The sequence below is a fragment of the Ciona robusta genome, chromosome 14 (assembly GCF_009617815.1).
Source record: "Ciona robusta chromosome 14, ASM961781v2".
NCBI classification, from domain to species: domain Eukaryota; kingdom Metazoa; phylum Chordata; class Ascidiacea; order Phlebobranchia; family Cionidae; genus Ciona; species Ciona robusta.
In genome coordinates, this window is record NC_143248.1 from 5,863,970 (window position 1) to 5,882,055 (window position 18,086).

An 18,086-nucleotide genomic window follows, 5' to 3' on the forward strand; every position below is an offset into this window, starting at 1 on the left:
GCAAAACAATAATGTTTAAGTTTCATGTATGATGTCACACAGGGAGCATTCTCACTGCTCGTCAAACATGTTGCTCTTGTCTGCCACCATGTGATGGAGGTGGTTCCCATGGCGATTAGTCTCATGTCAGCCACCAACAGTCATGATTGCTACATCACTATCATGGACATTTTAAAAAATGACATCTTTGGACATTTGTTTTCACCACTGGTGAGTTTTATGATGTATTTCCTGGTTTTACCATAGACTAACCGTTAATATCTTGATTTGCATATGCTTTATGTGAGATGCTCACTAAAAATAAGTTACATTCATTTGTTTATACACACTTAAACATACATAAATACAAGCAGTTTGGGTAAATTTATCGCTACTCAAAAATATGCAATCCCAGAACCCAGAAGGTCGATAAATATTTCAAGTTTATTAAAGCGGCGTCCTGGTGGTTGCGAGACAACTTTAACCCAGATTGCAATAAATTGAATTGCTTTGTTTTCTCAATTAACTTATAATTCTAGAAGCTCTATATTCCACAAATCCAGCTCTGAGGATATAATGCTGTATTGTTTACATGCCTTAACCAGGTTTATATGAATCAACCATATTAAATATATTCAGATTCTATCTTTGCTTCTACTTGAAAAACGTGGATTACTCGGCAAGTTGTTTGAACACGAACCAAGCTCAACAACCATCAAACAACTTCAACATTTGTTGGATTTATTGGATAATTTCAACAGAACAACAAAAACAACAACAACAACAACAACTAATGAACTGAGTTGGCCGTACGAACGACATAATCAATCAACAAATCAAAGTAAAGTTTTGCAGTGAATTATCTATTCTATATGGGTGATGTCCTAGTCCTACACAAGGCACGCCATGGAACCTAGGATTTAGGCCAGAGTTGGCCTATTACCGCAATATTGTATATCAATATATACATTCTATTCTACACGGGTAAGGTCCTACAGTGAGCCACGTCCTGGGATCTGAGATTTAAGCCAGAGTTGGCCCATTACCGCAACATTTTATTTGCACATTCTATTCTATATGGGTGAGGTCTTACAGTGTTGCCGTTTTGAAAGTTTGTTTACAATGGGTCTATTACCCTATCACTATACAGTCACAAATATACAAGTAACACATAATCCCACAGAGCCTGACACCTCAGCCACACCATTAGATGAGACAACCCCATATAATGATACACCAGATACATGGTGTATGGAGGATGGGGTGGGTCATAAAGCAAGCAATACTGATGCTGAGAAGAATGGAGAGGAATGTGGGGAGTATAGTGAAGAAGAACAACTAAGTGAGGGTGGGTGGACTGGCTGTTCTGTATCGTGTGTTGTACTTTCTGTGGTGTGTGGTTGAAAATTTATTTTAGAATGATTGCATAAACTTGAGGTCTTTCTTTATCACACCTGAGACCTGGGGTGTAGGTCTATTACCCCAACACCCAGGGTGCTACCATCTAGACCCCACTAAGGCAGTTTATAGACACTCAATAATAGAGATTCTATTCTATAAGGATGAGTCTTCAGTGAGACACACCTGGTATTTACTCTTAATAATACAAATACTACATACTGTTAAACCTAATCTAAAATGTTTACCATTCTATTCTCTATTTAGGTGATTTCCCTGCCACCCCCATAGGTAAACCATCCACCCAAGCCACCCCAGTATTAGACCCCCCTACCCCACCCAATAAACAACCCACTTTACCACTATCTATGTTGAACACAGAACACATGCTAGCAATGCTGTTGTCCCAATATTATGGTTCCATCCAGGTTTGTATACTTGTTGTGGATTCATTGTTGTACTGTGGGGTAAGATGGATATCTTATGTTGCAGCCAATACCTCAAATAAACATTTATAAAAGTCGTAATAAGTCCAGCTGTATATTTTCAATAATTGTTATGAACTGATGTATTTAGTGTTATGATTAAAGCAGTATATAGTACTGTGTGGAAGATGGATACTGTTAGCACACAATACCCTGTGTTCCCAAATCGTGTTTTAAACAATTATCAACGCTATATTAGAATCTTGGGGATATGGTTTTATATTTCTATAAATATTCATTGTTTGCTACCAAATCGGACATTTTATTCTTCATTTTGTAAAATGTTACATATTCTTATTCATTTTAGAAAATCCACCACACACAAACGAAAACTAAATGGTCAACACTATCAGTATTTGCATCTGGTTTGCAGAAATGTAATGTATTGGCTCTCAATGTGTGGAAACAAAAGTCAGGTAAAATAACATTCTTGGTAACAATAGGTTGCATTAGGTTTTATGATGGAATGGTTTATACCTGATTTCCAAGTCTTTCCTAATCGTATTTGACAACAGCCCAATATGATGACCTGACATGCTAAAATAATTATATATTTGCAAAATATATTTGCTTTAAAATAAAAAGATTTAGGTACAATACTAAAGCTAAATTACAGGCTTCACAGCCCATATTTAAAAGCAGTAAAACAAAAAATACAGCCATAATTAATTACAAACAAGGGCATCACCCATATAGATAAGAAAATAATAAAATTATTCCCATACAACAATAGACATCACAGAAAACGCGTTGAACAATAACGAAGACTTCCTCCACTCGATGTCGGTGTTGCACCCGGAGGTGGAGGAGTTCTTGCGACACCTTGTGGGAGGAAGTAATGTTCACACTGATTCAAACGACGCTGTAGAGATATTCACTCAGATGGTGAATAAGTGTTGTGTGAAACATTCATTGGTGTTGCCACCTGCATTTACAAGCGATCACTATGTGCAGAAGGTGAGGCATAGGAGGGTTAAGGTTGGTGGGTGGACGTTATGCTACACTCAGTACCACAAAGTAGAATATTTACAATGTACAAGAATTCCTAAACAAAAAATTACTCAGAGTTTAAATAGAATAATGTAACTGTATCACATCATTATTTAATTAAAAGACTCTACATTCTGAGATTCAATCATGTTTTGCAGTTTCCTTTGTAAAATACTTGTTTATTTTTATAGTTTATACACTAGGTTTAATAGTCAGTGGGTTTGGTTACAGATCATAGCATAGCCATATATCATTCACTCATGTTATCATCTTCGTGTTGGTCTAATATAACCTTATAAAACAATATATACATCAGGAGATTTCTAACATAATAATGTGGCTTGTAGCTTTGTTACAACACAACCATACATTCCAGATTGGTCGATTGTTATTGGCGTGTTTGTTGAAACACCATGACTTGGCTGATGCCGCGTTAACCTCCGCTCAACATGGAGTGAAACTATCAAGGAATATTATCAACTTGTTGAGGATGGTGCATTCGTTTAAACATAAGATCATATTCGATCACCAACAAACTAAAAGGTGGGAACGGTAATTGTGTGTTAAATATGATCACTTGTTAGGCATAGTTTAGTGTGGAAACTTTGTAGGCTGTTTGTAGAGTTTTGTAGACTTTTAATGGCTCTGACAATAAGCCTAGATTGTGGTCCTTAAACCGACTCTGGTCTTAACCTTGTTCCCATTGCATGCAACACTGTAGGACCTCTCGGTTATTGTAGTTTAGCTTGGTGGCTACTTCTCTTAAGCTCTTACAGCTTTGCTGAGCTTTCTTAATCTTAGTTCGTTTGGTTTCTGACCCAAATATGTTTGACAAGATTATAAGAAACCCCTATCTTTTCAGATATTACATATTAATATATACTGCGTATGTAACCCATATATTGTATGACAAGAAACCCCTTTATTCCCAGATCATACAAGGAGATCTGTTCATCAATTAAACATCGTTTAAGATTTCTATTGTTCGAACTGTCCCCCGCCAACCCCAACCCATTGTTACTCAAGCGTGAAGCGAAAATCTTTGAACCACGAAACCGATGGCGACAAGCTCTCCACAAGGTGTTCTCGTTGAGGATGGAGCAAACATCGCCATCGAGTGGTCAAAAATCGGATAAAAATGTGGAAAACGATGACATCACAAACCCGGAGGTTGCTATAGGCAATGAGGATGACTCGGCAAAAATTGCAGCCGAGGTTTTGGAAGAATGCATCGTCACAATCGAAGAGCGATTGTTGGATAACAATGAAACAAACAATGTCGTTTCTTTCAACCTTTCAACAATGCTACAACAACAACAAGAAGATGAACCTGCTATGATGAAACAGAAGGTGACTGTTGTGTTGTGCCATGAGAGTTTTAGTATTTTTATTGTAAAGTTGGTCCATTACACCAACATTGTATATGCACATTCTATTTTATATGGGTGAGATCCATTACAACACAAGTACATTTTTTTACAGAAACTGTCACAATCGTGGTCCAACTTGGCCGACATTATTCTCTCTCCAGATAAAAGGGGAGTTTTAAAACACAGAATCAACGGAACGCAAAATATTTCGAAATCAATTTCAAGTGAGATTGAAGAGTTTGCTCTCACAGAAGGTAAGCTAACTGTGGTTGGTGTATTGGGGTGACTTTATGTAGGTGTTGGGTGTATTTAAGCAATGGTGAGACCTGGGTTGTAGATGTGTTATTTTATAAGGGTGAGGTCTCAGTGAGACCCACATGAGACCTGGGATGTAGGTCTAATACTCCAACACCCAGGGTGCTACCATCTATACCACACTGAGGCAGTTTATAGACACTCAATAATAGAGATTGTATTCTATAAGAGTGAGGTTTTGACCTGGGATGTAGGTCTGTTGCCCCAACACCCAGGGTGCAACTGTTAATACTTATATTTAAACATTGCGATAATTTTAATTTTTTGTTTTCCAGCCATAGATTTCGCGAAACTTGATGATATCCGTGTCACCTTGGCAACGTGGACCAATGATGCGTGTCGGAGTTATAAAGGCTGTTTGGAGGCTATGGATCTGCTGCGTAGAGACTACCTCTTACCCTCAGTGACGCACATGCTGATGTACGGTTGGATCAGTAGTAGTAGATTGGCTCGTTTGGATGATAAGGTGGGTGGGTGTATAGATCCATATATTATATATATTATACTTTTTTGGAGTTTGTAATAAAGTTGGTGGATGGTTATATAGGGGTTGTTGTATTACATGGATAGAATTGGTGGGTGGTAATATGGGGGTTGTTGTATTACATGGATAGAATTGGTGGGTAGTTATATGGTGGTTGTTGTATTACATGGATTGGTGGGTGGTTATATGGGGGTTGTTGTATTACATGAATTGGTGGGTGGTTATATGGGGGTTGTTGTATTACATGGATTGGTGGGTGGTTATATGGGGGTTGTTGTATTACATGGCTAGAATTGGTGGGTGGTTATATGGGGGTTGTTGTATTACATGGATAGAATTGGTGGGTGGTTATATGGGGGTTGTTGTATTACATGGCTAGAATTGGTGGGTGGTAATATGGGGGTTGTTGTATTACATGGATAGAATTGGTGGGTGGTAATATGGGGGTTGTTGTATTACATGGATAGAATTGGTGGTTGGTTATATGGGGGTTGTTGTATTACATGAATTGGTGGGTGGTAATATGGGGGTTGTTGTATTACATGGATTGGTGGGTGGTTATATGGGGGTTGTTGTATTACATGGATAGAATTGGTGGGTGGTTATATGGGGGTTGTTGTATTACATGGATAGAATTGGTGGGTGGTAATATGGGGGTTGTTGTATTACATGGATTGGTGGGTGGTTATATGGGGGTTGTTGTATTACATGGATAGAATTGGTGGGTGGTTATATGGGGGTTGTTGTATTACATGGATAGAATTGGTGGGTGGTTATATGGGGGTTGTTGTATTACATGGATAGAATTGGTGGGTGGTTATATGGGGGTTGTTGTATTACATGGATAGAATTGGTGGTTGGTTATATGGGGGTTGTTGTATTACATGGATAGAATTGGTGGGTGGTTATATGGGGGTTGTTGTATTACATGGATTGGTGGGTGGTTATATGGGGGTTGTTGTATTACATGGATAGAATTGGTGGGTGGTAATATGGGGGTTGTTGTATTACATGGATTGGTGGGTGGTTATATGGGGGTTGTTGTATTACATGGATAGAATTGGTGGGTGGTTATATGGGGGTTGTTGTATTACATGGATAGAATTGGTGGGTGGTTATATGGGGGTTGTTGTATTACATGGATTGGTGGGTGGTTATATGGGGGTTGTTGTATTACATGGATAGAATTGGTGGGTGGTTATATGGGGGTTGTTGTATTACATGGATAGAATTGGTGGGTGGTAATATGGGGGTTGTTGTATTACATGGATAGAATTGGTGGGTGGTTATATGGGGGTTGTTGTAATACATGGATAGAATTGGTGGGTGGTTATATGGGGGTTGTTGTATTACATGGCTAGAATTGGTGGGTGGTTATATGGGGGTTGTTGTATTACATGGATAGAATTGGTGGGTGGTTATATGGGGGTTGTTGTAATACATGGATAGAATTGGTGGGTGGTAATATGGGGGTTGTTGTATTACATGGATAGAATTGGTGGGTGGTTATATGGGGGTTGTTGTATTACATGGATAGAATTGGTGGGTGGTTATATGGGGGTTGTTGTATTACATGGATTGGTGGGTGGTTATATGGGGGTTGTTGTATTACATGGATAGAATTGGTGGGTGGTTATATGGGGGTTGTTGTATTACATGGATAGAATTGGTGGGTGGTTATATGGGGGTTGTTGTATTACATGGATAGAATTGGTGGGTGGTAATATGGGGGTTGTTGTATTACATGGATAGAATTGGTGGGTGGTTATATGGGGGTTGTTGTAATACATGGATAGAATTGGTGGGTGGTTATATGGGGGTTGTTGTATTACATGGATAGAATTGGTGGGTGGTTATATGGGGGTTGTTGTAATACATGGATAGAATTGGTGGGTGGTAATATGGGGGTTGTTGTATTACATGGATAGAATTGGTGGGTGGTTATATGGGGGTTGTTGTATTACATGGATAGAATTGGTGGGTGGTTATATGGGGGTTGTTGTATTACATGGATAGAATTGGTGGGTGGTTATATGGGGGTTGTTGTATTACATGGATAGAATTGGTGGGTGGTTATATGGGGGTTGTTGTAATACATGGATAGAATTGGTGGGTGGTAATATGGGGGTTGTTGTATTACATGGATAGAATTGGTGGGTGGTTATATGGGGGTTGTTGTATTACATGGATAGAATTGGTGGGTGGTTATATGGGGGTTGTTGTATTACATGGATAGAATTGGTGGGTGGTTATATGGGGGTTGTTGTATTACATGAATTGGTGGGTGGTAATATGGGGGTTGTTGTATTACATGGCTAGAATTGGTGGGTGGTTATATGGGGGTTGTTGTATTACATGGATAGAATTGGTGGGTGGTTATATGGGGGTTGTTGTATTACATGGCTAGAATTGGTGGGTGGTTATATGGGGGTTGTTGTATTACATGGATAGAATTGGTGGTTGGTTATATGGGGGTTGTTGTATTACATGGCTAGAATTGGTGGGTGGTTATATGGGGGTTGTTGTATTACATGGATTGGTGGTTGGTTATATGGTGGTTGTTGTATTACATGGATAGAATTGGTGGTTGGTTATATGGGGGTTGTTGTATTACATGGATTGGTGGGTGGTTATATGGGGGTTGTTGTATTACATGGCTAGAATTGGTGGGTGGTTATATGGGGGTTGTTGTGGTATAATGTGAATACTTTGGGTAGCTTTGAATTAAGGAATTATTTAGTTGTTCCAAAACTCCAGCAGGTTGTACATAAATTGATATATATGTGTGAACACTTAGATAAGGCTTGTAGCATGTGGGCAATGAGGTTATGCTGATACATACGACTGGTATGTCTGGTAATGTTAACAGTTGATGTCTCATTTTGTTTAAAAACAGCAGTATTTTTCCCAGTGCCATACAGCAAGCCTTTATTAAATACACATTTGACACAGATGCGTATTTTAAATATATATGAAAATATATGATACGTTTAACACTTAAAAACTGTAAAACATTGGTGATATATATTTTAACGCATTAAATATATCAGTCACCCAAACCACCTGATGGTAACAAGGGCAACCCCAATGACACGACCACCCCAACACCAGTGTTTGGGATCATGGGGAAACTACTGCTGAAAGTTCGTGACCTCAAGCTTACAGAATGGATAATGGATTATTCACGCAAGACAATCGGCAATTGTTGCATAACAGGATCAATTGATTTTAAATGGGATTGCTTTGATAATGAGGAGTTGTTTAAAAACAGCAGGTGTGTTTTAATTAAAAGTGAAGTATGTCGTTAAGATCGAGGGTACTTGGTTCAAAACTTAAAGCTGCTACCAGTGTAAAGTACACCTGTGTAATAATGACTGTTGTTTTCTGCCATGCGAAGATAAATAAGTTACATTTATTTATTACATACGTTGTAACGCGTGAACGAGCTGGGGGTGTATATGAAACAGAACATCTGTGTTATAAAGGCTATCAATGACACACAGGAACGAATAAGTTGCATTCGTTTATATTACGTTGAATGGGCGATGCAGTTACTTATAAAACACCATTAGTTCTTCTGTTTTTAAGTAGTTCAAATACAAAGTTCCATCAAATGATATCCTCCTGTGTGATAATCCTCCTCAGATTCGCGTTAATGTTGGTTGGCATGCTCACCGTACAATCTCACAATCCATTAGAAGTTGAAAGGATTGCTGCTTCTGGTTTCTACTTCATCATCAACAACCTTATGCGAGCTGTGCAGACGCGCTCGTTTAATACCAACGCCATTCGTGGTAAGTAAACACACCTGAGACCTGGGAAGTAGGTTTTAACCCCAACATCTAGAGTGCTACCATATAGACCCTACTGAGGCACTTTATAAACACTCAATAATAGAGATTCTATTCTATAAGGGTGAGGTCTTCAGTGAGGCACACCTGAGACCTGGGATGTAGGTCTATTACCCCCAAATCCAGGGTGCTACCATCTATATAAATAAATTTTATTCTTCATTGTAATTCAATGCATAGACTAAGAACCTCGTTTAACTTATGTTATTTCTTCACAGATGAGGTGAAAATAAAGAACACGTTCCCCATAATTGATATCAATACAAACAAATCAACAACCAAGAAGTCATTGCCACCATAGTAAGTTATGACTTTACCCTGCTGTTAGGTGTCTATACAAACAAGCAGAGCCAAAGTATATTGCAATCACCACATTCATCAATGAAGTTTTCTATGTTTGACAACTATGAGTGTAACTGTATTTTAGCGATGTTTTCAATTAGTGTATAACACCATAAACGCACATATACACCCCCAGTGGTCCTGAACATAAGGTATGACCCCCATAAACGCACATATACACCCCCAGTGGTCCTGAACATAAGGTATGACCCCCATAAACGCACATATACACCCCCAGTGGTCCTGAGCATAATGTATGACCCCCATAAACGCACATATACTCCCCCAGTGGTCCTGAACATAATGTATGACCCCCATAAACACACATATACACCCCCAGTGGTCCTGAACATAATGTATGACCCCTAAAACACACATATACACCTCCAGTGGTCCTGAGCATAATGTATGACCCCCATAAACGCACATATACACCCCCAGTGGTCCTGAGCATAATGTATGACCCCCATAAACGCACATATACACCCCCAGTGGTCCTGAGCATAATGTATGACCCCCATAAACGCACATATACACCCCCAGTGGTCCTGAGCATAATGTATGACCCCCATAAACACACATATACACCCCCAGTGGTCCTGAGCATAATGTATGACCACCATAAACGCACATATACACCCCCAGTGGTCCTGAGCATAATGTATGACCCCCATAAACACACATATACACCCCCAGTGGTCCTGAGCTTGCCTCCATGATGACAATAAACACCAAAGTGATCCGAGGTCGAGATTGGAAGTGGAGGAACCAAGATGGAGGGATGGAAGGGATTGTTATCGGGGAAGTTGAAGAAGATGGTTGGGTGAGGGTACGATGGAACTCCGGGGCTACTAACTCTTACAGGTACTTTGTTAAATCGGGGCTACTAACTCTTACAGGTACTTTGTTAAATCGGGGCTACTAATTCTTACAGGTACTTTGTTAAATCGGGGGCTACTAACTCTTACAGGTACTTTGTTAAATCGGGGCTACTAACTCTTACAGGTACTTTGTTAAATCGGGGCTACTAATTCCTACAGGTACTTTGTTAAATCGGGGGCTACTAACTCTTACAGGTACTTTGTTAAATTGGGGCTACTAATTCTTACAGGTACTTTGTTAAATCGGGGGCTACTAATTCTTACAGGTACTTTGTTAAATCGGGGCTACTAATTCTTACAGGTACTTTGTTAAATCGGGGGCTACTAATTCCTACAGGTACTTTGTTAAATCGGGGCTACTAATTCCTACAGGTACTTTGTTGAATCGGGGGCTACTAATTCTTACAGGTACTTTGTTAAATCGGGGCTACTAATTCTTACAGGTACTTTGTTAAATCGGGGGCTACTAACTCTTACAGGTACTTTGTTAAATCGGGGCTACTAATTCTTACAGGTACTTTGTTAAATCGGGGGCTACTAACTCTTACAGGTACTTTGTTGATTGGGTTTGCGGAGTTAGATATGTATAGCTTACATCAACCTGTTATGGCCAACTGTGGCCTAAATCCTGGACGTGGTGATATGCCAGTCCACTTTTACACCCTAAAAGAGCTTTTACCCCGCTGTTACCTGCATTTTAGCAATGTCACTTTGGGTTATTTTAAAATAAAAACACAAACACAAACTGGGGATGCTAAAATATGACGTCACCCATGTTTCAAATATGGTGTTAACATGTCACCATAGATCTGACTTACACACAGGATGGGTAAAGAGGGAAAGTACGACCTCCAACTCGCAAAACCTCCTGAAGATAATGATGAGATAAGTGAGAGCATTGAGGAGCGAATAATAACGGAGGAGGAACATTTTGATCCAACAGATCTACTCCAAGATGAGGAAGAAGAGTCCGTTCCTCTTCATCTGATAAAGTGGATGTGCGGGAATCTTATCAAGGTGGGAGTTGTTGTTTGTTTGTGGTTCTAGAATGGAAATAAGTCCTAAATAAATGAGTCCCAAATGAATGGGTCTCAAGTAAAGTGGTTCCCAAATTAATGGGTCCCAATAAACGTTGCATCATATCATAACAAATCAAGCGCTACTAAATATGCAGCAAACAAAATCACGTCCAACTAATTTTAACTACCTACTCATGGCTGTAAAAGAACGTTGTTAATGGTTAAAAACATGATTAGAAAATACAAGATTTACGGCTAACGGCATCCAGCAAACCAACTATATTAATATTACACAATATACTAGTTTTATCATTATGGCAGACTATTAATTTTTACTAATGGTGTACTAAAGATATATTTCACCAATTGCTAGAACCATCAGTTCCTTATTCAATCAGTCTCTACCACTTGCTCTAAAAGAGCATTGTTAATTGTTCAAAATACGATCAGAAATCATAGAATAATATGTGGTATAACAATCTTACCCAACAGTAATATAAGACACCATATTTATTGTATTTTTCCACAATTGATATCCATCCAACCCAACAGTAACATGAGACACCATATTCCACAGATGGGTTGTTTATGCGTTGGTAGCCATGGCGATACCATGTGTCAATCATCCGTAGAAACCATGGCAACCATATTAAGAGGGTTGGTTGCCGATAATATGGATGATGTCACTTTGGAAGGAGTGTTTTGTCATCTCAAGTTTTATAAGCAGTTGCCCGTAAACATGGTGAGTGGTTGTGATTGTATATAATATATATATATGTTATATATTATATGTGTGTGAATTCTTATAGCCAGGGATATACTGGTTAGGCCAGAATTTTATCCCAACATTGTACGTTGCACATTCTATTCTATATGGGTGAGGTCCTACAGTGAGGCATGCCCTTGGACCTGGGATTTAGACCAGAGTTGGCCCATTACCCCAACTTGTATATGCACATTCGATTCTATATGGGTGAGGCCCTACAGTGAGGCATGCCATGGGACCTGGGATTTGGGCCAGAGTTGGCCCATTACCCTAACACGCAGGGTGCTACCGCATGAACCTCGCCAGATATTGAAGGTAGCTGACAATGGCTTTAATGATAAAGGATGGGAGATCTTACCTTGGCAACTTACGAGAATAAATGCTCCACTCAAATGTGACTGCATTTGTTCGACTAATGCCTATGTTTAACAGAATTAAAGCTTTTTGTATATCTTGTTATTCTCACACAGGTTGCACAACACTCATGGCCAACTTTAGGCTTTGTAAGATCTATTGCAACACCAATAAGTGTGAAGAAATCTCTCATTTCGACAGAATGGATTGACCTTTGTTTAAGTAAGTTTGTTCTTTGAATTTTAACAGGAATCTTGGAAATTGCTCCGTAGTGGTTACTATTTAGCATTGTTTACCGTATGTGTTCATTGGCAAGACACTTAAAGGGCATTACTTTAACCCAGTGGTCATAAATGGGTTGTAGCACTCTGGATGTCAAAGTAATGAGCCAACTGTGGCCTTAATCTTATGTACCATAGCGTGCCACACTGTAGTACGTCACCCATGTAGAATAGAATGCCCATGTTTTATTTAAGGAATACGATAGAACTATTGTATTTAAAAAGATAAATAAATTTGTTTCATGTTAAAATTAAGTCAATCATTGTGCACCAGGTTGTACCATTGGGACCAGCATTTGTGATGTCATAAGCTCACGTATGACTCATCAAATACAAGCGATTCGTCTTCTTAAATATGCTGTGTCATCATTAGTGGACATTCCTATACCCACAATGCAAAATATATTCGATGAAATAATCGACATTCTTACTAAGGTTGCGTGTGTTGGTATACACCATGCAGAACCACCAGGCAAGTATTTAAAACCAAATATTTTTTTAACATTTATTTTAAATTGCTCATAGTTGTATTTGGTGGTCAGGCATTAGCATTATTACCGAAATATACTAGATTCAAGACTTGATGCTGCTACAATTTTAAAGACACTTAATGGCAATTGTTCCAACCCAGTGGTCACTAATGGGTTGTCTAAATTGTCTGCCATACAGAAAAACAATCATCCACCAAGTAACATACATGGTAACTGGTAAGTGGACACGAGGTGTATGAAACAGAACACCTGTGTTATAACTTTATCTTGCCCCGACGTGAAGATAAATAAGTTGGATCATTTACCCAATATTTACCTACGTTTAATATTTCTGTTACAATGTTTATTATGACATCACAGAGCCGGTGGTTTCATTCTTGCCGGGGATTTCCCTTTCATCGAACCACTGCCACACGGTGGCAGCAGAGTTAATAGACATGATCAGGTAACCAATTATGTATATGTTGGATAAATGTATATCCATGAAGTTACATACGTGGTAACTCATAAGCGGGCACAAGGTTTATGAAACAGAATAACCGTGTTATAACGACTGTCGTTGCGCCACAATGCGAGGATAAAGAAGCTACATTGATTAAAGATTTCTATGTTTTCTTACAAACCCAGGTTCCTGTATGAAAAACCTGGTTGGTGTGACATCATAAACAAGTTCATTGTGACATCACTACAGTTGATTCCTGATATTCTAGAAGAGAGAAGTTGTGATTTTGAAAAAGGTGAAACTTGTTTTGTTGTTGGCTCAGTGGTTGGGTTTTGTATTGTAACGGAGGTTACCCGGTTCGATGCTCGATTCTAATAGGTGTATGCTGTGTGTGTCCTAGGGCAAGATACTTAGGGAACTTAAATCCAACACAATTGTCACTAATGGGTTGTAGCACCATGTGTGTTGGGGTAATTGACCAACTCTGTCCTAAATCTCAGGTCCCATGGCTTGCTTCACTGTAGGACCTCACCCATATGAAATAGACGGGTTGATCTTCTGATATAAAAATAAGCATCCTCTACCTTACAGACGTGCGACAACCCTACACTGCCCTACACATCATCAGTGGTGTGCAGAACCGTATCAGAGTAGGAGGGATGGTTAACCACCTCATACATGGGCATGGGTGTGTTATAGAAGTAACAGAGGATGGAGCAATACATGTTATATTTGGGTGAGACGAATATTATGATTGTTATTAAAGGTGTGATTTTATATTTTTGTGCATGCGTATTCTGTATTGTTTATGTGCCCCCGGGCAAGACACTTAATGATAATTGCTTCAACTCAGTGGTCACTAATGGGTTGTAAAAATGTCGAAACAGAAAAGCAATTTCTGATACACACATGGTAACTCGTAAGCTGGCACAAGGTTCATGAAACAGGACACCCGTGTTTTAACGACTGTCGTTGCCTGGCCATGTTAGGATAAATAAATACATTCATATATTTAATATTTATTTAAACGTTTTCCAAACTTTTCCAGCACCGATGTATTTGAATGCTGCCATAAATCGCTTAAGCCAATCAGATCATCCCAATTCAATTCCGCTCTCCTTGATTGGTCGGATGATTTGGTCACATGTTGTCACCGTATGGTTGGCATGGTCATCAAGTCAAGCTCGACGTCGAGCATGGGGAATCCACATAGTGGGGCTAGAACCAAAACTGGAGGTTACTGGGAATTTACAAAGGTGAGTTTATTTATGTGTATGTTCTATGTGTATGGGCCACATCACCTTGCGTGGTGGTGTGGTTAAGCGGTTACATTGTAACCGAAGGATACAGGGTTCAATGCTCAACCCTGATAGATGTATGTATCTTTGGGCAAATGTTCATGTCACTATACATGAAATAGCATACATGCTATAACTCTATAACTCTGACCAATAAATAAACAAACAAAACTTATTTATCCCTGCATGACCGGGCAACGACAGTCGTTATAACACTGGTGTTCTGTTTCTTACATTTCGTGCCCGCTTACAAGTTACCACGTATGTAACTATAACACAGGTTTTATACGGAAGTTTACAGATAAATATATTGCACTCAACATATTATTCAATAAGGTTTCTATGTTTTACGACAAATAAAACGAAACTTTCCCACAGCAATTGAACCCGAATTACATCACAATGAACCGACTTCACCTTCGTATTATGATGTCACTTCCTTTCATACTTTCCGACCAATCAAGACTCAGGCAGGTGATGCGCCATCGTGTGGCTGTCACCATGGTTACGAATGACATCATCACCCCATCATCGGGAGCAGGAACATCCAGGGATGTGGAGGAAGATGGGGACGAGGAGGATCTTCCTGCACAAGATGTAAGGGTGACTTGGGTTTATTGTTGTCTCCATAATTATGGTAATAAAGGTTGGGTAATATACAAAAATAAAAACGAAGGTAAACAATGAAAAAACAAAGAACTTCATTTATAAATATGTATATAGAAGCCTTATACAAGCATCAGGGTTGTTAATTACTGTTATATTTTGAGGCACGCCAGGGGATTTGAGATTTAAGCCAATAGTTGCCCATTTCATCAACAACTAATATAAAGACATTGTTCAATATTAAAAACGTTATGTTATAGTGTTTTTTTTAACGTTATGATATTTAGAAATAAATATTAGGGTTGCAATTTTCACGCGCATGCACTAAATATGTTTTCTATTGTAACCCAAGTATATTTATTACACAGTTTCTCATCCACGAGTTGCTAGACACTGCAGTGTTGCCATCTCCATTAAAACCTTTCTTTGGTGAGGATGAGATTGCATTGGCTGCGGCATCACTGGTGGAAATACTTGGCAGCACTGAAAGGGATTTACATATCAAGGTAAGACTTTGATTTGGGAGGGGGGAGAGATAAGTAATATAAGATTAAAAATACACAATTTCTAATCTTATAGACAAGACAAGTATGTAATGACCTGACTCCTAAGAACTTGTTTTACTTTTCCAGGAGATTACGGCTTTATTCAAGAATTCTTTGTTTAAAAATCCTCAAAAACCAAAACTAATTATGATGGACAAACTTTCGAACGAAGCTAGCTCTCTAACTCCCTCTAGTGTAGCTGTGTCATCACAAGCAGGCCGGCGATCACGACGCAGAAGACGACTTAACCGTGACGCGCGCATGGCCTTTCCCTTTCTGACACAAAGTGCACGAAACGCACGTAATGACCAGGGAAGGCTGATCACACGAAACTCAAGATACCGGAGAACAATCAGACTCGCAATGGAAGAAACTGAAGAGTAAGTTGGTGTAATAAGCATAGATGGGTGGGTGTGGTTACTGTGAGGCTTGGTAAAGACTTAATGCCAAAGCCAGTGTTGTCCCATTACCCCAACACCCTGGGTGCTACAACACATTAATAAGTTAATGGTATAAGTCTGGAACTTAGGTGGGACTAAGTCGCATGCATTTACATCCCCAGCATGAATCTTTAGAATGTATATAGGGATGTATAATGTATATATTCCTTTAAATGAAACGAATCCTATGCCTTTGGTTACGAAGCAAGCAACCATCCACGGACAAGACAGGACAAACCTAAGCCATACTATTGACCTAATAACCTCCACAAAAATGTCGCTTTTTTAACTACTGTTGCCTAACATTACCTATATATTTGTTAGACCTGGGTTAACTTTGGGATTCCCGCAATCACCCCCATCTGCGACCCCCGCTGACCCCATGATTGAGCCCATACAATTAGAGCAACTTAAGGAGATGGGGTTCTCACAATCCCATATAAAGGATGCTTACTCTGCATTGCAACTCACCACTCCTTGGAGGGCTGTTCAGTTAGAGGTATACATGCTTATACATGCTTATGTGTGTGTATGTGTGTTTGTGTGTGTTTGTATGTGTGTTTGTATGTGTGTTTGTGTGTGTGTGTGTGTGTGGTGCTATGGTACTTAATTGCCCTGCCATGTGTGCAAGCCACGGTGATAACTCAGTAGCTAGAGGATACCGTGTTCAATGCTCAATGCTGCTACCATTGTTGGTGTGGAAAGACATTTTCCCATAATTGCTGGGTTTCCAAATTATCAGTTTCTAAATAAAGAATTTCACCCACAAAGTTACATACCTTATAACTGGTAAGCTGGCACGAGGTGTATGAAATCAAACATCTGTGTTGTAACAACTGTCATTGCCAAATTTGCAGCTTTTCCAGAACAATCATTATATTAATGGTGTATTAGATGAAAATGAGTTGTTATTTTTAAATATTCTTTGCAGAATGTGATTGGTTGGTTGTTGGAGCATGCACCAATCAGTGAAGAGGAAGGGATTGCCACCAATGGCAGTAGTGAGCCTTCTTTGCCGATATTCCCTAAAAGTAGGTGCCTTGTTTATATAATGTATTGTCTAGTACTGTGTGATTCAGTAATTTGTTATGTACCAAAACCATGCCAATTTAAAAAAAGTCCTCGCTTACAAATAAACTTTTAAGATAATTAACTTTGGTGTTATTCCAAAGATGCAGTGTTGTAAGACTTCACCCATATAGAATAGAATGTGTATATACAATGTTGGGGTAATGGGCCAACGCTGGCCTGAATCCCAGGTCCCATGTTGAACCACACTGTAAGACCTCACCCATATAGAATATAAATCAAACATCCGTCTCCAGTTAAACGTGATGAGGTCCCAGCATCCCTGTGTTCATCCTCACTTTCATCGGACACCGAATCCTTCACTGAAGGTCCTTCAGGCTTCGATGGTTCCAGTGGATCGGATGAATCACTCAGCCTTGCTAGTTGTCCACCACCCCACTCTATAGATGGGGAACCTGAACCACATGTCACTATGTATAAGAAACCACATGATTTCAACGATAATGATGATTATGCACGTTATGTGAGGGATAATATCACTGTGAGTATTCATCGTGTACTTATCTACTGTAAACTTCAGTTCGCCTGAAAGTTTGTGGTAAATATAGCCAACAAAGTTATACAAGCCAGCTCTGTCATAAACCAACTGTAGGATCTCACTGTAGGACCTCACCCATATAGAATAGAATATGCATATACAATGTTGGGGTAATGAGCCAA

General features: G+C 39.2%; 1 protein-coding gene across 1 annotated transcript in view; it reads left to right on the forward strand.

Annotated features, from left to right (window-relative positions):
* LOC149725407 (E3 ubiquitin-protein ligase HERC2-like) overlaps positions 1 to 18,086 on the forward strand; it is a 57,909-nt gene that overhangs the window by 11,145 nt on the left and 28,678 nt on the right. Inside the window, exons 21-48 of the mRNA XM_089892452.1 lie at positions 43 to 210; positions 619 to 820; positions 1,163 to 1,327; positions 1,645 to 1,805; positions 2,170 to 2,278; positions 2,596 to 2,819; positions 3,229 to 3,395; positions 3,785 to 4,202; positions 4,335 to 4,476; positions 4,813 to 5,003; positions 8,072 to 8,295; positions 8,667 to 8,815; positions 9,091 to 9,172; positions 9,911 to 10,078; positions 10,920 to 11,112; positions 11,692 to 11,856; positions 12,351 to 12,456; positions 12,790 to 12,987; positions 13,367 to 13,451; positions 13,634 to 13,743; positions 14,040 to 14,184; positions 14,497 to 14,704; positions 15,125 to 15,343; positions 15,721 to 15,858; positions 15,985 to 16,277; positions 16,662 to 16,836; positions 17,269 to 17,368; positions 17,663 to 17,907. Coding sequence (XP_089748578.1) covers positions 43 to 210; positions 619 to 820; positions 1,163 to 1,327; positions 1,645 to 1,805; positions 2,170 to 2,278; positions 2,596 to 2,819; positions 3,229 to 3,395; positions 3,785 to 4,202; positions 4,335 to 4,476; positions 4,813 to 5,003; positions 8,072 to 8,295; positions 8,667 to 8,815; positions 9,091 to 9,172; positions 9,911 to 10,078; positions 10,920 to 11,112; positions 11,692 to 11,856; positions 12,351 to 12,456; positions 12,790 to 12,987; positions 13,367 to 13,451; positions 13,634 to 13,743; positions 14,040 to 14,184; positions 14,497 to 14,704; positions 15,125 to 15,343; positions 15,721 to 15,858; positions 15,985 to 16,277; positions 16,662 to 16,836; positions 17,269 to 17,368; positions 17,663 to 17,907 — 4,950 coding nt within the window. The remainder of the gene's footprint in view (positions 1 to 42; positions 211 to 618; positions 821 to 1,162; positions 1,328 to 1,644; positions 1,806 to 2,169; positions 2,279 to 2,595; positions 2,820 to 3,228; positions 3,396 to 3,784; positions 4,203 to 4,334; positions 4,477 to 4,812; positions 5,004 to 8,071; positions 8,296 to 8,666; positions 8,816 to 9,090; positions 9,173 to 9,910; positions 10,079 to 10,919; positions 11,113 to 11,691; positions 11,857 to 12,350; positions 12,457 to 12,789; positions 12,988 to 13,366; positions 13,452 to 13,633; positions 13,744 to 14,039; positions 14,185 to 14,496; positions 14,705 to 15,124; positions 15,344 to 15,720; positions 15,859 to 15,984; positions 16,278 to 16,661; positions 16,837 to 17,268; positions 17,369 to 17,662; positions 17,908 to 18,086) is intronic.